The 22866-nt window shown below is 39.1% G+C and overlaps 1 protein-coding gene across 1 annotated transcript in view; it reads left to right on the top strand.

Moving 5' to 3' along the window:
• The window catches only part of znf536 (zinc finger protein 536), a 144247-nt gene extending 133641 nt beyond the window's left edge, over positions 1-10606 (top strand). Inside the window, exon 7 of the mRNA XM_036535638.1 lies at positions 9239-10606. Coding sequence (XP_036391531.1) covers positions 9239-9351 — 113 coding nt within the window. The 3' untranslated portion in view covers positions 9352-10606. The remainder of the gene's footprint in view (positions 1-9238) is intronic.
• The last annotated feature ends 12260 nt before the right edge of the window (positions 10607-22866 follow it).

Genomic DNA, 22866 nt, shown 5'->3' on the forward strand with positions numbered 1-22866 from the left:
TAGGAGTGTGACACTATAAATCAGTCAATGTTTAATAGAGATCATGCATTCCTCACCAAAAGCTCTATGATTTCATATTCGTGAGCAGAGTATGGTAAAACTATATGTAGAAGCTACAAAGAATGGAAATGACAGATTTGGCTGAAGGTATGCCCAGTCTCTGCAATGCTGGCTGCATAGTATGGAACAGAAACCTGGAAGCTTTGTCTATCATAATTATCCTGTTAAGCAACCCTTGGACTCCCCAGAGAATATTTTAATGGGAGATTTTAAATTAGAATGGGATGGAGATGCATCCAGTAAGCGGAAATCCTGCTTTAATTTACATAATCATACCACTGTTTTTGTCTATTTTATCAGGAATGCTAATTCATCTGCATTTTTAAATTGTAGATTTGGTTATTCTGTGGTGTGCACCTCACACACAATAAATCTTTTGAGACACCACTACTCCTCCTGTGCATGTGCATGTAAATATATTGCAACCAAAATAAAAAAGTAGTGGAAACATGTTATCTTAATTGAGGCCCAGTAAGAGTAAGTAGCAGATGTTTTAGCAGTAACTTTGAATCATCCGAGACCAGAGGAAGCTAAAGCACATTAAAATAAGAGCCAGGTGCTTGGTATTTTCCATTGCTGGGTGTTGACGGAGGAAAGCCTTCATCTGGAAAGATCAACAGAGGAGGAGAGGTGGCACAACTGAATGTCCACAAACATCTTTGGAATCATTGCATTGTTTGAATTTAGACAGAATATCAGTCACTGGCATTAAGAAGAGCCTTGCTGTATTTGTACAGCAATTTAAATTTCTTTTAATTCATGGCCCTCAATTACACATATGAAATCAGTTTGAAAGAATTTCATCAACTTCTTTTTAGGATGTCACATAATTTATCATTCATTTTTTTCATCTGTTTGTATAAAATTTAAAGTGAGGAGTTGTTTGAGAGTAAGTTGCAATGTGTGTCTTTCCTGTTGTAGTATCTTAAAATTCTGCTGCTCTGATATCTCCTCACACACTACAACCCAGTTCTCTTTCTCTTCAAAACTCCCATCACAAATCTCTAAAGTATGCGCCACAACTGGAACACGTTCCCTTAGTATGGAGCTCTCTCGCTCTTTCGCTTTCAGGAAGCACTTTGTCAAAGAGCGAGGTGTCTCGACTAGCTTGTGTGAGTTGTATTAGACCTGCCTGGTACAGTGACAAGTCCCAGAAAAGGGGATAAAAGGCCCACTCTGTTCCCTCTCATTCCTCTCCAAAGTGACTGACAGCATCGTTTCCTCACGCAGAGAAGATGATGTCCCAGGATGACAGAGAGTTTTGGTGTCGTCAGGCGCCGCCCGCGTTCCCACTGCAGCGCGACGCCACATGGAATTAGTAACTAGATACAGTAGTTGCAAAATGCATGTGCGAATAATATGGCACACTTGGGGGAACACAGAGCTGTGAGATTAGTACAGACAATTAATACAAGGCATGCCTGTGAGAGCTTCTGAACATTGTTGCGCTATTTCGACTTCCACGTTACAGAGCTGGAGACTTTGCCTATATGTGGAGGTTTGCATTCAAAAAAGCAGTTAGCAAAACTGGATGTGTGAGGTACTTGTAGGTTTAAGCTGTGTACGGTACTCTGATGTTATATCCTTCAGAAAGGCACTTGACCTGGACTGATTCACTAAATATCTAGCTGTGTAAATGGGCTATTAGTATAATGTAAGCTATGTAAGTGGTCCTCGATGAAGGTCTCTGGTAAGCATGTAATAGGAAATATACTGAATACAACATCCTTGTCTCAAGTCTCTTTCCAGAGTGGTTCCTGAGACCACCAAAAAATAAAGGAATGTGTGCATCTCTTATATAAACATACTCCAGCTCACCCCAAGAAGAATGCTGTAAAAAATGAATGATTCATATCCAAATGAGAGTTGATGAGCCAAATGACCTCATCTGCTCCTGTTGTCACACAAAAGGCTCTTCTTTAAAAAAAAAGTGAGGAAAAAGACTAGAACAAAATAGGACCAAATTACATCACGCAGCAGCAATCCAAATCTATGCCTCTTTAAAAAATATCTTTTAAACGGCCTTGGCTTGACCTTGTAAACGCAGAAGCACTTTAGTAATCTGTGCTTAATGATTTTTTGCATTAAACCACAGCTTGTGTTGGACCCTTGTGTGTCACAGTAATTTAAGATGCAGTCATTTTGCACATTCCAGTGCCATTATGTTACATTGTTACTGAATAAAGACTGGTATTATGTTCCCTCTATAAAGGGCAGAAGTGGCCGGATTTCTATCTGCTGAACGAATCAATCTGGATTATGTCAGCTGAAAAGAATCAGGGAGTGCAGTCGCCAACAGATGGGGGGGTGTTTTAAAAATGTATTTGCTTGACCTGAATATATTGGCTTAGATAATACCTTGTGGTGACTGAGCCGTACTTTTGTACAGTCTCTTTTATTTTGTTTTGCTGTTTTTTTTTTTTTTTTGGGGGGGGGGCTCTGGCACTAATTATCATTTCAGCAGAAATGATTAGGAGATCAAATGGAAATCGAATGCCATTTCCTATCATTAATGGCGGGTTTTATTTAAGCTGTCATGACAGGCAGTCTGGGCTGTGGGAACAAGACGGAGGGAAGAATGGGAAGAGGTTTAAGAGGAGACGGGGGGCGGAGTTTGGCAGGGCAGAGGGACTATTCATTAGCAGGGCCCAAAGAGCATGATTGAAGTTGCTTGTGGGAGAGAGGGGCATGAGCTTGTCTGGGGGCAGCAACACCCAGCCACCCTCGTGCTTTGTCAAACATGGGGTACGCCTCAGAGGTCACAAGGTCAAGTTCACCCACAAAGTCAGCCTGCCCTGTTGTGCAGACTCTCTGGGTCGCCCTGCACACGTGCAAGTGAAAGCTACTCAGTGTGGAGGACTGCCTCAGTGGAGCACCTCCTGCACTGGCAGCGAATTGCCTTCAGTTTTTGTAATCTCATTATTCATCTTTAGTTGTTGTTTCTGCTTCTACTGTTTAAATGGATCTGTAGGATCTGTTGAAAAGCACCGTGCAAATTTGTTAGTAGAAAAGTTGCTTTGGGTATAATAAGGAGTTTTTAGGCTTTGAAGACAGAATGGCTGAAAGACTACTGTTTCTCTCCAGTATTTGTTTCTTCCTGTTTTTCTTTGCATAACATGACAGCATAGCTTGACTTTTTCTAAATTTCACACAGTTATTTTTTCATAGTCTTGAGATGTGGATGAATTACTTTTTTATTGCTTTAGGCTATAGGCCACACCCAGTAAGACCACCAAAATATATGTAAATACATTTTTTCAGCATTCATTCATTAATGTCACATTTGGCACACAGTACATGTACATAACCCAAACCATGTTTGTCATAGTTTTGGGTTCCTGGTCATGCCTGGCCACCCCAAGTGTGGTCACATAATGTAATTTCTGATCAGCTTCACAGCTTTGCTTGATCTGACACAAATTTGGCCCAAGATTATTGTGTTTAAATGCATGTGAAACATTTTGCCTCCATAGATCATGAACTGGCTTTCAGGTTTCATATTTACTTATTTGTTTATTCATTTGTTAGGAGATTGTACATTTAAACAAGATAACCAAGTTGCTGTTTGGATTAATCCAGTGTTATCTGAGTGAGGTCCCTTTACCAAAATTAAGTGATGTTGCTAGTATCATTCAATATGGATTATTCAATTTCTTGTCCACATAAAAAAATCTAATGAAAGGCTAATTTGACATGTACACAGCATGTCCTTTCAAAGAGGTAAACATGTAATTTGTGTTTCCTTTCATGATAAGAAAGGCATGTAAGTATCACAATTCAAAATCACTTATAAAATTGAATTAAGTGAACTTAAGAAGATCAGAAAACAGCTCCATGTTCTGACTAGCCACAAATTGTGGCAAGCATATATGTCAACACCCTTACAAAATGTTCATTAACCATTTCTAATTTGACCACAAACATTTCAACATGTAAACCAATTGTTTAATGTCCAGCACGTTCATAGCCAATGACATTCAACCATTCAGGTAAAATTTGGTACATATCTAGATAATCCCTAGATGTAGTCTTAACCATTGCTCAAAATTATCAGCCATTCATGTTAAAGTCCTTAGTTTTAACGTTTTATAAATACTTCTTTTCCTTCATCCTGTTTTTAGTTTTTCTATAACCTTTTTACAACATTACAATAACTATATGATAACATAATCATTGTTCATACTCATAGATGTGTGTAAAATATGTTTTTTTTGCCCATAATACCATCACAAGCATCAGCCACATTTTCATTTCTCATAGCTTTTGTATATTAATCTTATATTATATATAGGACCAACCTAACTGTGCCTAATAAGGTGGCTAAACAAGACTTTTTCATTAGTCCTCTCATATTTCCAGAATTGACTCAGATTTGCAAACATATTGGTTATAGTCCATAGATTTATATAAAATATTTTTTGCTGTCTTAGGCTGAGACTTCACCAAGTGCAGCCTCCACATACATTTTTATGCAATGTAACTTCTCACAGCACTCATTCATTGAACTCATATTTCGCACATTCATCAGGCATTTCACATTTATTCCTTTGGCAGATGCTGTTAACCAGAGCAATTTATAAAGCAAAGGTACATAGGTGCATATAATGAGGCCAGATGAACAACAACACACACAGAAAGCATCAGACTGCATTGGAACAAATATTAGTACACAACACAGTGTAGCGCTACTATAATAAAAAATGTCACCAACAAGTGTCAATGTACAAGTCAGAATGATAATAATACGCCTAAAGTGTTATACAGAAGGCAACATTTAATTGTTGCAATTGGAGGAGGTGAGATGCAGTCTGAAGAGATTTGTCTTCAATCTGTGGTGGAAGATAGTCAAGGACTCTCTAGGGACCACTGTAGGAAACTCATTCCAGTACATGGGGACCAGAACATATGGGAGACATGACCAGGATGTGACCTCCCACAGTATAGGGATGGCCAAGTTACCCAAGGTTGTAGAGTGGATTGGCTTGGCCTGTATGGGAGGTCTGATGATTGCTAGTAGGTATGATATTGCTGCTTGTCATGTCCCTGGGCATGTCCGACCATGTCCAAAGTTTGCATGACAGCATTTCCAGCTGTAAACTGACACGTTGACGCTCAATACATCTAGCTGTGTATGAAATACTTTCGATGGTGCTTGGTTATGAGCCCTGCTCAATACAGCTGCCAAACATATTTTTTACACATGTGCAGGAATGAGTGAAAGCAGTGCTTCATATATCATGGTTTATTTCTAGATGCACATAAATCAGATTACTTAGTTCTTGGTCTCTGGCCACACAATATATGGCCGTTGTTGAACCACAGTTTTTGCATAGCATTTGTCAGATTTCACTTGTTCATCTCATATTTGTCATAATTGTCAGACATACTGGTGTATGAACAAATTCACAGGACATTCAGATTGAAAACCTTGTGGTTACTTGAATAGGTAAACATTTAGAAAAAATTGTTTTGTTTTACTATGTGTATAGATTAAGAAAAAGGTTCATTGGAATCAGTATCCTTATATGATCATTTTCAAAGCCACTGATGTATACATGAAGCAAATATTTAAAAAAAATGTATGAAAAGATAAAATAGCTTCTAGCTTTTTCTTTGTTTTAGAGTCAGTCAAAGCATTATCTGTTAAATCATCATCGTTATTTGAATTAGAGTTAATAAATCAGATTTAAGGCATGATTTATTTGACTGTCCCCTGTATAAACTCTTTTATTCATTAATAAAATGATCATTATTTTTTCTAAACATGTTTCTTAGGAGCCATGGCTTCAAAAGATCAGATTTTAAGTAACACAAACCTTTGAGTAACAATAGTGTGTAAAAATGAAGAAACATTCCTGTCTTGAAATGATTGACTCAAAGTTCTTTTAAGCTGTATACACTGAAAAAATACAAATATTTTGATACATGTACGCCACCCTTAGCATAGCACTGCTACTTTTTTCATTTTGTATATGTTAGTATTTCCCCATAATTTGCATTTGAGCATTGAAAAAACCAGAAACACACATTCTGTTGTGGATTTCAACAGAAACATTCAGCAGTCTGGCTTTTTGTGAGTTATGCTTTGAGGGGGGAAATTTTTTCCAGCTTTTGTGAGTTGCAGCAAATGGTATTCATAAACATCCTGTATTCATTAAAACCTTCTAAAAATATTTTCAGTGCACTTCCTCATGCTCAGGCAATGTGTATTGCTCATATTTACATATCTATAAATACTGGATGTACAATGAGCTTTACCTTGCCAAAAACAACACTTTTTTAGCCCCACCGGATGCCTGAGCAAGAACAAAGGCCTCAAAGACACTTCGAATGGCAGTTTATTCTGCAACACAAGAGATGGGCAGCAGTGTTACACTTCTACACAATAAAACTAGCTTTTTGTTCCTTTTTGTTAACTGTGGGTAGATTGTTTCGCTTTCGTTTTCCTCCTTTTGAGTCAGTAACCTAAATCACAGACCAGTCTCTTCCGCTTACAATCTACCAACAAGTTGAGATTCCCCACAACGACTGCAAATGGAGACATCACCAAGAGAGGTGATATTGTCTCCCAGGGACTGAACAGTTTGATTGACAGGTGTTACTCACCTACTGTAAGGTCAGAATGATGAGTCTGAGTACACATAATATAGAAATGGAGAGTCAGCAATATGAGGGAATGTGTCAGTACATCCAATTCTCCAAATCCCCGATGAGCTTTACCCTCTGAAAAATAGCCTGGTCTCCACCTTGTGTAGGCCATTGTTCTAATAATGTATTCATTTATCTACTCTGTTAAGCATGACGCTTGTATTAACATAAGATGGATCCCGGAGCTATGTTTCCTCTTACCATATGTCTTTTCTTCCTGGGGAGTGCTTTGTCAATCCACTTTCTGTATGCTTTCTTACAGTCTGCCAGTAGAGGGCACTTGAAAGCTCCCCATATATGGGTATATAATTTAGAACAATATATATCTGCACAATCATAAGAATTCCCCACATCTATTCTCTGATGATTTCAAATATGGATTTCTCAGTGTTGCATCTGCTGTTAGGTAACTTGAATGTACATAGTAGTTATTTCAACGGGTAGTTATTGCATGTAGTGAATGTATCATTAGCACAATATACAACATGTAGCTGCAGGATAGTTACAGATATATAGAAACTGAAATCTGACACCACAGAAATGTAACCTTCAGTATATTTCCACATGATCATTTTCTTAATAGCATTAGTTTTTTTTTTAATAATTACTGCCAGTCATTTTAACTCTTCAGTGATGTAACTGGATAAAGGGTAAAAGGGTAAAAGAACAGTTGTGATGGTATTAAGTCTGGTTATTGTGTTATACAGTATCTACACAAGCATTCCAATGACCACATTTCCAAACTAATTGACCTAGTATGGCAGGCTCAATAACATTAAAGAGGAATCAATTATTGTTCTAAAGCGGAGTACATCTGTAGAATACTAAAAAGGTCCTTGGAACTTGCTGGTACATATGCTCACTATGCAAATCGGAAATTAAAAAAGGGAGGAAAATAACTCTATAAAGTTAGCCCAGAAGTCTCTTGATCACAGTGGCAGTTGTTTGGGGAGAAGAAACAGCAAATCAAAATAATAACATTCCAGGTGGCTTAGTTAATGAACAGTGAAAAGCAAATATGTGGCTTAATCAGTAACTTGTTATTAAAAGTTTCTTTATAAAGAAAGTGAGAGAATCATGGAGGGATGCAGTACAAAAAAGAAGTTTTAAATATTATACGTTCTTATTTGGCAACAAAGCATCTTGGAATGAGCAGTATTTTCTTTAAGGAAAAATTGCTTTCGGAATGTGGGAGCATGGTTGCCATTAGCACTATTCACTCTTGAATCACTGAAAGGTATTTCTTCAGGGGAGCATTACAAAGATGCTGTCTATCTGGAAAACTGTTTTTAATGGTTATTCCAAGTGCCAATTTCACACTGAAGCCTATAGTGCCATCTAGTGCTCATTTATCTATACTGTCTTTAGTTGGTTCGTATGATTTTGCTCAGACTGGACTGGTACAGCAGCTGGTAGTTTTACACAGACAGTTTGAGATCCACTACTTGAAATTGAGATGTTTCTAATTTAAGAATAATTCTACCATGAAATATGTTTAAGTGTGAATTATATTTAGTGTAGTCAATAAAACAAATGACTCAAGTACAGTCAGCTTTCTTTCTATTCTTTTTTTTATTTCTAGCATATATTTTGAAACCATTTGGCATATTAGTTTAAAGTCGGCCAGTTAAAGAAATGTCAGACTGAAATGCTGGTTTGATTGTGTAAGTGTCAACTTTATTGCTCTTTGGAAAATCTAAGTGATGTTTTTTTTTCTGTTATTCGCTTTACATTGCCTCTTCGTTTCATTTCAATATCATTCTTGCAAGAGCATGCTCAAGTAAATGCATGTTTTAATATCCTTTTGTCAGTTTCATAAAAGCATTTCTAAAAGAACATGACATGAAAATGCAGTCTATATACTTTATTGCCAAATTATTTTCACAGAGGTTGTTGAAGAAATTAAACTGTGAGGAGAAACATGATTCATATTATTTACTTTAGATTTCGTCTGAGCTGAACATAATTGCAAATAAGCCATTTTTACTATTTAGCTTGGAAAATGTTATTCTAATTACATTCTACAGTTTGTAGGTTTTATTATTATGCTGGTACTGCTAGAGACTCTAACATCCAAACTTGCTTGGAAAAAGAGGCTGAAAATAATAAAATTGCTGTATACTCTTATTGTTGTTAGTGTTTATGATTGTATGTATATATATATATGCCCTTTAACCAACTTCACACATTTTCATACCATAGCTAACGTGTCGTTTCATCTTGGGTTACATTTCAGATTAGAAATCAAATGTATACAAATGTTATTTAGTTTCCTGACTACTTGTAAAATGATATAAAAATTAAATCTGTAATGCACATTTGTGGTTCCAGTGCAAAATGTTGTTTACAGAACAGAATTCGAACTCTGTTGTTCTTACAATATCAAAGTGGCTCGTTGTTGAACTTAGTGTCATAAACTGAATGCCATTTTCCACTGGAGCCATTGTAGAAAGTGTGTTTGGTGTCTCTGCTCGCATACCTGTCCCCAGAGCACAGTAGTTTTAATCTGCATTTTTTCTCTAAACTGTAGTTCATCAGTGGGTAAGAGAGGAGGAAGGCCCTCGCGCCCTCGCCCCCACGCTGGCCCAGGAATGTAACGTAGCTGACAGTGAGATGCAGGAAGACGCTGTTAACAAAGACTAAGGCACGGCTCCAAGAAGAGCAGCTCCCAGCCCGCGGGGGGCTCATGCGCTTACCCAAGCGATGAAAGAGCAGACTTTATTAAAGACTTTGTACTAAAAGAGAAAAAATAAATAAAAATAACAAAGAAAAGTGACCGAGAGGAGGAGGACCAGCGCTGTACTAAACGGGCTCGCTTTGGGGATGCGGCGAGCAAAGCCCCGCTGAAATGTGGAGGTCGCTGGATATACAGTCAATCAGAAATGGAAATTTGGACTGAGACTCGAACGTGATTGTTTGCTGTCTGTGTCCTGAATCTGCTCGTAGCTCTATCCTTGTTCCTTTATGTGTCTGTTTGAAGAGGCAACCCGCTAACCTGATTACCCCATCTGCTTCCCACCCCTTCAAGGTATCAGCCCCTGCAGATTCTCTGTACCTATAGAAACATCCTCTGTTAGAGATGCAGACTCTTCCCTGCATCTGCAAATACCACAGCCCCCCACCTTTGTGCTTTCTTGTACATCAGAGCCACTGAACAGCTCTTCACTTCCTTCAAATACTGTCCAAATATTATTGGAATTGTTCCATTCAAATTGAAAAGCTCACTTCAGTCACAGTTGTAAATGATGCAGCACTGAGCTGGGGACATCCATTAACAGATTAAGCATACTTTTGGCAATGCTGAATTGGTGTTCCTTACACTACAGCTCACCCGTCTCTGCCTTGTGCAAACCCTGGTCACCATAAGCATATACACTTTTAGCTGACAGTCTAGTTGTTCAGAGAACTGGGTTATTCTCACAGTACTGAGGGCAACATGTGTAAGGTATGAATAAATTGTGTGTGCAGAGAGCGACTGCAGCAGGGTACCTTTAGTTGGTTAGCTGTATGTTTTTGGGGGACCACAAATAGGTGAGAGTGCAGTGACATCAGAGAGACAGGAGTGACTGTCCACACTCTCTCCCTCTAACAGAAACAGGAATTAAGCCTAGGTAGTTATTGTTCATATTGTCCACTGTTTGTTCAGATGTTGACTCTGTAGATTATCAAAGAGCTAAATGTAAAAGATTAAAAAAAAGAAAAAAAAAAAAACATTGTGAATGTGATATGCAAAACGCTGAAGTGACCGTAATAACTAGTTTACAATATCTTGTTCAAAATAGATAGATATATAGAATTCTAAGAAGAATAAGAAAAAAAAACAGGTTTTACATCTACATTTTAACATCTATCTTGTTAACTTCAAGGACTTCTAGTGTTGCAAATGTTTATAAAATACTGCCACCTATCAATGTCGCAACGTGTTACTGACTACTGAAATGGTTTGATGTAATTACTTATAAAACATACAAAAAATATAAAAAGATATACAATTATTGTCTAGCCTTAGATACAGTCATACACTGTTGCATCTACAAAGCTAGTTGTTTTAGATGTAGGCTTTAGAATGAATTACTTTTCAAGTACTGTACTTCTTGCCTTCTACATTGAAATAAAAAAGACTGACAATCTTTTCATGTGCTGCGAACATATACCCATATATACATAAGTCATTTAGCATAGAGGAATTCCCTTTTTCCAGAAGTATTTTGCACTGTGATGGTATCATAGAGTATCGGGTGCATTGAATCTATACAATACAATACAAACTAATCTAACTAAAGTTGTGCATTTGTGTCCCTTGACATTGTGAAATGTGTCTCTGTTCTCTGTAATCCCTGACAGTTTTATGCCGTTTGTACAGTCTATATCTATTTACATATTCAGATTTAAGTATTATATAGCTTTGATAATGACTATTTGGTAAACGTGTTCAGTAATGCACATTGTCACCTTGATGACTCGTCTGTATGTCTGTACTGAGGCAAGCTGTTCCACTGAAACTCAACCTGAATACTTTTTAGGCCCATTTGATACCGCCACAGATAACTCTCATTCTAAACATTTTGCTTACTTACTATTCTGCCAAGGAGAGAGTCATGCTTTTCACTCAGAAATCACATGATTTGGATCACTAAGAAAAAAAAAGTTGAGTTTTGGGCATCTGGCAGAGAATTGTGGGATTGGGTCATGGTACCCAATCAGAGACGCTCATGTTAATTGTTGTCACATGATTATGATTGGCCTTTTCTCCACAAGCATGTTGTTATTCCTGCTGCTCCCATGCCCCCCTTCTCCGCTCCCACTCCACCCCCCCCCCCCCAGCCTCTATATTGTGTATTTAAGAGGGTTACTTGGTTGTCTGGGTCTTACTGAACGAGTATAAGTGCATTACACGTTCCAATTTGTCTCGTGAGCTGAAACCTTTGTTTGCTGTTTTCTCATGCCAGTGCAAGTCCATTGGATGCTTCTTTTTGTAACTACTGATCTGTACTTGTAATAAAATAATATGTATTCAAACAATGTCTCTTTGTTTTAGTAAGGTATTGTTTTCCTTTTCAAGTAAAATAGGTGAAATATAAGTGTACAGTCTATATCCCCACACACACACACACACACACACACACATATATATTATATATATATATATATATATATATATATATATATATATATATACACACAACACAAATATGTATGGTAGCTTTAGTTTTTTTTTTTAATTTATTTATCACATGGTATACAGAGCATATGTTCAGAACAAATGTTGTCTTGTCCTTGTCATTTCCAAGGGCTACCACAAGGTAGCAGAGAGTTGTGATGATAGGCACGCATTTGCAGGTTTAAACCAAACAGTCTCATCCTGAATGTATATGATAGATTTTAACACCAGCTCTAATTTACCCAGCTCTAATTTATCCATTTCTTGCATATGACATCATCACCATTCATTGACTGACAGAGGTTCCGTATGTGCTTAATCAGCAGTATGAGCATTAAGTGGTAAGCATGAAGGAGGAGCACAACGACATTCACCATCTTCTGAATGGTAGCACTGCTTTAACCAGATTTTTACACAGTATCGTTACCCCTTACAACAGAAATATTGTGTTTACCTATGTTTTCATGCTGTTAACCATAACATTTTTACCCATGCTTTGACCTGACATTACCTGACTATCTGACTCTGCAACCCCCTGGCCTTTGAGAGGGACAGACACTGGCAGACCACTATGCAAAGAAAGAAAAGGTCATAGATGTGTGGTCTCATAGTAGCATGCCATAGTATCCATTTTCTAATGTGTACTTCTACTCATTTACTTCCCTTCCCTTCTTTACTACCCTCCCCATCCTGTGTTTGAACTCATATATGTGATCATCTCTGTAATATTATGACTGCTGGCCTTGCCAATTGGCTTAGGCAGGTACAGCACACACACCCTTTCCTACACACACTGTGTGCATGTAGCGCAAGATCAGCATTGAGTGGAGAGCAGTTCCCCTCATGTTGTTATTGTTGAAGCACTTGTTATATGGTGCTGAAAGATGAGCAATATAAATGATGTATCTTTCGCTCTTCTCCCTCACTTCTCTGTTAAGTGCTACATGAGAAACTCGCTGGAGGGGGTACCCAACTGTCTCTGAAACACAGAACGGGCTCAGGCCATGACAGCTAATATTACAAGTTATGGTGTTCCTCTCAGCGGTGCTCTGCCCTTGGGCTAATGTATTGTTAATTCCAAAACCTGTTAAAGTCAGACATTGTCTGCTGTTATTTCAGTGTGAGCAAATAGTTTTTCTTCCTCTTTCTTACACCACATGTTTTCTGTCTGTCCATCTGGCAGTGGGTTTCCTAAATCGATAGTCTGCTTATCATTCATACGGAAAAAAAGTGTAGATTTATAATTTGTATCATGCTAACATTATGGTACAGTACACTTCTCATATTGATACTTTCCCCTTCAGGGACTCTCTATAATAGGTGAAATTTATAGAGAGTCCTGCAACTGTATATGTAATATGATTGTGTGTGTGTGCATGTGTGCGTGTGTGCATGGGTGCATGCGTGCATGCACGTGTCCATGCATGCGTGTGTGTAGTATTATCTGACTATAATTACAGGACTCCTTATATCTTATTCGTAGCAGTGCTATGTTTTGTCACCGAACTGTTGCACCTCAGGTAATAGTGTGATCGACCTGAAGCATTCAGCTGTCAGAAAGAGGGATTTCTCTATGTCCTTCTGGCAGTGCCCACAACAGCACACTATTCAGCACAAAATACACAGCCATTGGACACAGAACTCAAGGACACTGTCACCTTTCCAAAAGTGATTTAAGGGATTTCACAGAAGCTATTCAGTGGCACAACAGTGACAAGTAACATAAACTTCAACTATGACAGAAAGAGAATTGTATCAATACTTTAAAAGGACAGGCCTCAGGTAACATTGAAAACATTACTATTTCAGCTAGCTCTGAGTATGCCAATTTTGAAAGGTCTTCAAAGTTTTCAGGGGAAGTATTTTAGTTTCATTCATTCTCAGAGCCTTTCATGCCTACAATGGATTGACATTAAATCCAGCTTGTGCTGATGGGATCTATGTTCGTTTAACATAATGCCGAGCTAACTGCTGTGGAACCAAGAGGAAATACACAAGGTTAATGTCTAACTAATTTTTAAAGGAAATGACTGTACCAGTCCAGATGTGGGGCACATGTGATGTGAGAGCCTGTTCTTAATAAATCTCACATCTTGAAAGAGTCACAATGTTCCAGTATTCACCTAAAAGCACATTTAGGAGCCAAGCACTGGCAATTTGCAATCTGCAAATGAAATGTTCCAATCAAATTTCCTCCAAATTCCTGCATAAATGTGCCTGCTAATCAGACTCATTGGCACACCTAAGTATGAAGCATTATGCATGAGTTTGTATAGTCATTTTGTGTGTGTGTGTCTGTGTGTGTGTGTGTGTGTGTGTGTGTGTGTGTGTGTGTGTGTGTGAGTGCGTGCATGCTTGTGTGTGTGTGTGTGTGTGTGCATGCGCACACTGTTGGATAAACTTAGATTGTGTGTCTGGCTCTGTGTCTGGTTCTGAACCTGTTGTCACAATCAAGGCAAGTTCTTGTGAATCAGGGGTGTCACTACACAGTGAATCATAGTGCTTCACAAATACAAGTGGTGTTGCATTCACTTTTTTGTCATCTGTGATGTTTCTCCTGCTCTTTGTAACTCTGCTCTTCTGTTATCAAGAATAAATAATCAAGCGTTTTATTTATTTGTTTGCACATTGGCTTGTTTATTTTTTCAAACCGTTTGCTGTGTGGCCGTCTCCTTCAGCAGAATCCATTCTTTCTCTCCTACGCACCATATTGTTGGGCAATATGTACATCTATTGATGTGTTTAAGATGACAATGCAGAGCAGATCAAGTGTGCCAACAGTTGTAACTGGGCAGATGGTGACCTCTAGTTGAACCTGTCCTCACTCTCATTTGTTCAGCTGTAGTTAATTTTTCCTCCATGTTGCATAGTCTGCATGGAGCTCACCGCTTTTCACCACCAGAGGGAGATAAAGACCAGCTTATTCACCCAAGTGTGACAAGGCTGGTGTGGCTGGATTTTACATGTATGCTATTTACAAAAAGGCAAATACTCACAGAGATGGTGCAGTTGTAGGATTTTGACATGTGCACATGTCATATGCATCCAAGGGATGTTTTTTTTTTTTTACAAATGTCTTCTGGGGGTTCAATTTAGTTCAAAGTGTTTGATCTATGCTTTTGTGTTGAGATCCACAGGTCTGCATGGTAAAATAATCTTGTCACAGAGCCATTTGGTTCCCCGCTCAGTGCATAACGGCCTCAGTAATGACACCAGTGGACAATAAAAATGTTTTGCAAACTATCTGACGCTCAGTAGTCATTTGGCGGCTCAATATAAAGGGAGCTTTGTGCAACTTTACACTCTTATTTTGATGAAAAATTAATTGTGCCAGCCCATAATGCTGAGAACATAATGTGGCTCCTATTGAGTTTATTGGATTTGAAAAGGGACAAACTAGGGGTTGCACTTCACCATGTAATGCTGATTGCTATGTAGAATTGACTTCACTTAGATTATTTATGATGCATTAGACCACAATGTACATCAGAGCATGCTAGAAATGACTGCATGACCCAATAATATGGGATTGTACATGTTGCAAATTAGGAGGCCCCATATACACATCTCACATTTTAATTTTCTTTACCGCCAGAGAAAAAGAGACCTCTTTAAGCATTTGTAAGATTCAAAAATGATTATTTTGTAAAAAAAAAAAAAAAAAAAAAAAAAGAATAAATAATAATAAAAGGTTTGGACTTTTATGTTCACAATGCCATTTAATGTATCAGTTAAAAGAAGGGGCAATCCTGAAGGTGGCAGTGCAACTGAATGCACAAAATGAACCAGAGAAAGTCAGCCTTTCATCTGAATACCAGCAGACATAGTATATACACATGACACACTTCTCATCACAGGATAGATAGACAGTACAAACTCCTGACCTGTGGGCAATTAGACACTGCACACTCCTGATCAAAGTGCAGATATACACTACATACTGCGCATAACAGGGTCGATGCTTACTTCACACTCCTGATCATCGAGTGCATTCACACCACACAGTACATACCACAAAGTGAATGTATACTGTACAACCCAGGAACACACATTGCACAACACAGAGAAGATTTGCACTACACATAGTAAAGGAAGAAAGAAGGAATAAGGCCACTACCTCACACAGTGCACTACCTGCATGTTGACCAATTAGAGCGAGTATTTAAGGCAATGGAGAATCGGTAGAGCAAATTGAAAGAGAGAGATGCAAAGAGAAAAAGAGCAAGAGTGTGCTAGTCCATGGGTTCTTTACCCTGACATTACAAGCAGATATCATAGCATGTCTTTAAAAGAAACAGAGGAAAGGAATGAATGAAGGATGGAGAGAGAGACATTGAGAGGGGCAGCAATTGTGCAGGGGTTCTCACCCTGGCGTTGTGACCAGAGGTCAGTGTGGGGCAGAGAGTGGCAAGCCCGAGCTGCCTTTGTGCTCTTGTTGCCCCATGGAGATAATTGCAGATTGCAGTGGTGGGAAAGAGCTGCAGTCATCATTCGCTGTCTGTCAGGTATCAGCGCTCAGCCCTGTGTCATCTGTCACCATTGAGCTGCTCTGTCATCCCTGCCCCGGCTCTCTCGGCTTTCTGTCTCATCATGTTCATTATCTCCGGCTTCAGCTACCCCCCCCCCCCCCCCCACACACACACACACACACACACACACATCACAGACACACACTCATGCACACACACACACACCACACAAAGCCCCCTCCCCTCCCCTGCACCCCTCCCCTCCCCTTCCTGGTGAATGCATCTTTGTGCTGCTCGCAGGCTCCGGATTATGAATCGATGATCATGTGGTGTAAGAGAGATAGATGGCTTTTAGCTCCATCTTGTCTCCTCTAATTGTAAAATATTAGTTACATTAGACTCTGGGTTTTGATTAATGGAACTTATTTGGAGGTGGCCCTCCCCCTTCCAAAGTCCTCCACTGACTTTTGAGAATTGAGTGATTTCACTTAAAGCAGACAAATAGGGCCTTTGCAGAGAGAGAAAGGGAGAGAGGGAGAGAAAAAGCAAATCAAGAGAGGGCTGGATTGGGATATTGTTGCTGTTGCGGCTGCTGCATGCATGCCAGACCCTGTGACTTACCACAGGTTTCTGCTGTTGTATGTTTCTTTTTATGGATTTCAAAAGATTTACCTGGAATGAAGTTTCATGTATAATATTTCAAAGTGCTTACAGGTGCAAACTCAATTACACACATAGGGTAATTGTCTGCATAGTGTTTGTTACCAAGCCAGAGAGGTATTTATTCACAAAAATTAAGTTCTGTTTAACAACTGAAAGCTTTCCCCTCATTGCCATGATATTAATGCATTCAACATGAGAAGGCTGTTAAAGGCTGGCTGAAAATTCATAGCCCCCTTTCCCTTCATTTGCCCATGGGAACTCCTCTGTTTATGTGCTAGTATATCTGTTCTTTTGCCTATCTCTTTTAATTGGCCCCAAGTCCTTGAGTAGCACCTGGCCTACAGTAGAACAAGATGACACTGTCTGTACTTTCAAAGTGCTTGCTTTGTCTTTTATCCCCAGAGTTATCTTAAAAGTGCCTAACGGTTTTGGACAATACATATCTCTGCTCTTTTTTTTGCCTCCTTCAAGGTCTCTACAGCTCTGGGTTTCAATGTGATGAGTATAGACATTATATTTGAAAGTGGTTGTTTATTATGAAATTAGAGAAGGAGGTTCTGAGACTTGTGAGGCTGGTTCATTACCACTGTCAGGGTAGAGGTGTAATGTGTTTGAGTGCACTGTGAGATGTTTGCCTCGCCTTGTTTCTTTTGCCCCTCACACCCCAGCACACACACTATGGCATTTATTATCAGTGCGGTCTGACAGGTCAGCAGTACTGAGTGCTGTCCTGTGCTCTGTTGGGACAGGTGGGATAAAAAGCAGGGGGAAAAATGAACGCTCATGAACTTTCTGTCCCCAGGCCAGCACTCCAACCTCAGACAAGTCCTGGAGGTCCAGCTGAGACCACCTGCCACATCACTTTCATCACATGATGAATATACTGCACTTTACCCATGACTCCCAGCACTTTTAGCCAATCACAGGGCAGAGAGAGGGCCCTTTCTGTACTCTGCCATATGTACATACTCAGAGTTTAGAGCTTTAGATCTATTATTATCTATAACAGTGTGGAAAATGTGCAGGGGAGAATGCAGTTTAATACATCTTTAGTGGTTAAAAACTGTTTCTCATAAAGTTTTAATTTGAAATTATGGATATTTTTAATGCGTAAAAGTTTTGTTTTATTTTATTCTCCTTACAGACATTGCTCTACTGTAAAGTATGATGATCGTAACATTAAATCCCATAGTTTTATACTGTACGCATTAGTGCTCATATAAAGAAGAAAACAGGAAAGACACTGAAAATTACTTGTTTAGCTCTGTAATCAGAATGCACTATTTACTGAATTTATTTTGAGTAATTATTGACAGGTCCTGCTGGTGTAGTAATTAATAATCTAGCTGAGGAATTAGCATGGGAATTCATCCCCTGTGAAGACTGGGTTTGTTTGATTCAAGAAAGAAAAGTATTCTTTTGTGGTATTTATATCTTGGTTTTCTAGTTAAGCAAAGCAATAAACCAGCTTTGTACTCCCAAAACTGTAGCCCATTGTCATATATTGCACTGCTTTAAATAAATAAATAAGATAAATTTACACTCACAATAGATTGCAGGGATCTTTTAGGTCTTTTAGACTATAAGCTAAATGTTATGTGAAATCACCCTAGAGATATTGGCAAACAATTTCATTTACTCTTCCGACACGTGAAGATCTCCTAACTGTAACAGTGTACATGTTCTTGAGTTTGCACTGTTTGAGGGGTGCTAGGATTGAGTGAATAACACTGTAATGCTGAGGAGGGATTTGGGTGTTCAGAAGCACTGTTTGCTGAGTAATCTCCAAGCCTTTACAACTTGCAGGTTATTATTGGCCGACAGATGGTGCATCACATTTTATTGCTTACACCTTCTGTGTGTGTTTTTTTTTTACTTTTTTGGGGGGAGCTGAATGGTGCATGGTGCTATGTGACCCTGTACAGAATTTGATATCCACATTCATTGGGCTCTCCATTCAGCCATGGGTTAAACGTTGTTACATGGGTTACTTAGGCACTGCTGTGAAATATCACCACAGCATGTTACCTTACCACGCCACATAGATTCATATTCACCCTTGCATTGCACTAAACTATAAACTATGTTATCTAGTCTTTGTGCTGCTACCAGTAAACTTTTAAACTGCATCCTCTATTTCCTCTGTAGTTTAACTAGTGTGACATCCAGTGCACATTCCCACATAAACACCAAAACCCCTATAAGAAATCAAATATGCTGCCCCCTCCCTGTGATCTTGAGACAGCGGACTGCTTGTCAGGGGTTAACCCCTAATAATACATGGGACGGAAATGAAACAGACTAGCTGCCCCTTTTTTTCCCCTACAGCTTTTTCCTCTTATTCTGAAGATAGAATTACTGTTTGTGAGCATCTGAAAGTCATTAGAGGCTCTGCAGTCTGTCAGGTGCCAGCGCACACACACAAAAACTGCTGAAACCCAGCAGCTTCCTCTGCCGCGCCGGCCCGGGGATTTGTCATGTGCTGATGAGCCGTTATAATAATATATGAGCAAATCACAAGCATTCTGCAAATTAATCAATTTTTTTTCTCTCTCTCTCTCTCTCTCTCTCTCTCACACTCACTCTCTCATTCTTCCTCCTTCCCCCTCTTTCAGTCTCTCTTTTCCTCCCTCCTTGTCACGCATGGGGAGGGTGGCTTTTGCCGGCAGACGTAGGTGAGGCTCTCTTGCTCACAGATGGTAGCGCTGGCATCAGATGGAATTTATATAAGAGCCGTTTTGATTCCCTGCCAAGGCAACGCAGTGTGTGAAAGAGAGAGAAAACCACCAGGGGGAGGCAGTGTGGCCCATTTCAGCAGCACTGCCATGCTGGGAACTTTGAGCCAGCAGAGGCAGGGTGATACAGGCAGGGGGAGATGGGGGGTGCGGGTTGGCAAGGGATCTGTCTTTCCTTCTTTGCACTTATACCACTAAGCTTGGCCCTAAAGGGCCAGAAACTGCTTCTCGCTGCTGTGCCGGGGGCGAAATCCAGCGCGACTCTTCAGAAAGCGCCTCTCTCCGACGTGCCACAGGCGAAATCCAGCACATCTCTTTTAGCGGATGTGCGGAGAAAGAATGCTTCACAGCTGTTGCGACTGCTGGCGAGGGGGAGAGGCAGCCACATGACTCCCTGTCCTCTCTGCTCTTTTACAAGGCATGGAGGAGGGAGAGTTGAAAAGGTTGCTGCAATACAAGCTGTAAGGGTACAGTGGGCTGTTTGAGGAAGTGATGTCGTATTATCCACCCCCCACAGGCCTCTGATCTACATGCTCAAGGCCTTCAGGGGTTAATTAGGAGGTTGAGATAATGCCAGACAAATGAAAACGGGACAAATAATTATTTTTCCTGGTAATGCTTTTTGTTTGGTTTCAAATGGCCACTGGCCACTTGAAAGCAGGAGTCAAAGAGGGAGAGAAAGAGAGAAAAAGAGAAAGGGAGAAGAGGGGAAAAAGGGAATCTTCTATAAGATTCCCCAGACTGTTCTGTGTCATTCAGCACCTCTGCAACAATGACCTGGCGGAGTGTTGAAATGTGAAAGAAACAAAGCAAGCCTGTTCCTTCAATATTCAAAAGACTGATACCTGCTGGCTCATTGTTGGAGACACTGCACACACATACACTGTAAATAAGTTCTCATCGAAGTAGTGCAACCAAACAAGTGATGTCATATCTGGGGTTGGAAAAAAGGGGGATTCTGTAGGACTGCAGAGATGAACTACAAAATTGGAAGGAATGACAATAATTTATGAATGAATGGGGGGAGATGTGGGATATCAGCTGCTCTCTCCGTCAGGGCAATGCTGGTGTACTCTGTACAATGCCAAATGCCGCTGTCCATTTGTTTTGGTTTATGTGACTGTGGTTAACTAAGTGGATTATAAGGAAACTTTAGCATGCTTCAGTGCAGCTGGTTGCAGACATCTGTCAGTCCTCTGGCCAACACTTGCAATCAGGGTAAGAACAAAAAGGCCAACTTGACACCTTTCATTTTAAGAAGGCTTTACAGAAACACTGGGGGGGGGCACCTTTCTGTGGGTTTTCACTCTGGTGTTTCTTTTTTTTGGTACATTTCAAGAGCTTGAAAAGCACCACAGGAAAAAAAAAATGGTACTAGAAAAAATGATTTTGTGTGTTTTTTTCTTTATACAGTTTTAATGCCTCTAAAACAAACAAACAAAAAAAAACTTTTTTTGAATGATTCCACCTGGATTACTGTCAGTTACTGCCAGGAATATTAGGAAGTTACTCTGTCAACTTGATTCATAGCACAAAGAGTTTTGACAGAATGCACAAAATTAATCATGAACAATTAATTTGTTGAAAGCTTTTCTGAAGCCCTTTTGGTCAATATATCATGTCCATATTTGGTCATCATTTTAATAATTTTATTTTTAAACTAACAGAAAATTACTAAATCTTTATCCAAAATATATTAACTCACCGTTTTCAAATTCAATGTAACAGAATTAAGAACCGGACAAACTTTTGAGATACTGATGTCCTCATCATATTAAACAGCGGCCCCTCCTTAAGATTGTGATGAGCAATATACATTATGCTGTTCTCTCTTGTCCATACATAGACTGAATCTATTGTGGCTGTCTGCAATGCAACATTTCATATGTTTTTTCTTTCCATAACATTCATGCTTGTTTTACCATTTGATTTAGAAGTACAGTGAATTTCTAATATGGGTTCTTTTCATGATATATTGATGCATCGCCCAGACTGAACATAGAAAGTACAGGCTAGTAGGGAGAGCAATGCTAGTTTCTTCTAGTTTGTCTTCTGTAAACAATATGCTGCACTTGCGCCTCTCCTTCCTGTGTCTGACCCTCACTTGCCTGTGGAGATATTTATATATTATTCATATGGAATTAAAAATGGATGTTCTCTTTACCTCAGATGTACCTCACTACGACAATACGAATAAACGTATTCAGTGTTTACTTTAAACACTGCCGTAAAGCTGACTTGTTGGAGCTACATTCATTCTCTTTAAGTGTAAAATGGGATGAGAAAATCTGCTTCTTGGACTTAACATAATGTAAAAGAGTGTGAAATTAAACCGCGCGTGAATAAAAAGCCACCATTGTGTGCAGTTGCCTTGCTTATCTAAAAATTCAGACAACTGGAACATCTAAACCCCAAACTTGTAACAATCCCTTTTGTGTGCTGTGGGTGTATGGCCTGTGCAGACGTTGTAATTTTTAGAAGCTGCTGAGAAATTAAAGCCCGTATGAGAACACTTAACATGAAATGATTATAAATCCTGGCTTCTGCATGCACAAAATCATAATGTTGATTTACATGTCACATGTCTGCTCACCTTTATTTTTAAATCACTCTCCTCTCTTTATTTATTGCACCTGCACAATGTATATTTTAGTACCTTCTGTTAATTCCATTACATTTGATTTAGGCTTCTTGAATTAAATTAAACATTTGCAACAAATGCACTCTTTTTAATGCTTGCCCAAAGTAGCTCACAACCAGAAAGTGATGAAGCTGTTGTTCTCAGACAGTGGAAACTGTGGATGAGTGAGAGATGGTAAGAAAAGTGAGGATCTTCATGATTTATCATTTCTTGTGCATCAAGAGCTAAATCCAAACTTCTAAAGAATGTAGCTTTAGTTATACATAGACTAATGGTTAATATCTGCTAATGTTCCAACAAATACACTGTACAAATACACATAGTGCCTATGTTCTGAAAATATCACTGAAATTCTAAACTGTAGATGATATTTAAAGTCAGCTAAAAAAATTCAAAACAATGTTCCTGCAGTATCTTAATCAAGCTCCAATGCTAAAGTTCTTAAGAACACAAGTAAAGTTCTATGGAATACTTGCAACATTGTAATGA

This window comes from Megalops cyprinoides, chromosome 8 (genome assembly GCF_013368585.1).
Source record: "Megalops cyprinoides isolate fMegCyp1 chromosome 8, fMegCyp1.pri, whole genome shotgun sequence".
NCBI lineage: Eukaryota > Metazoa > Chordata > Actinopteri > Elopiformes > Megalopidae > Megalops > Megalops cyprinoides.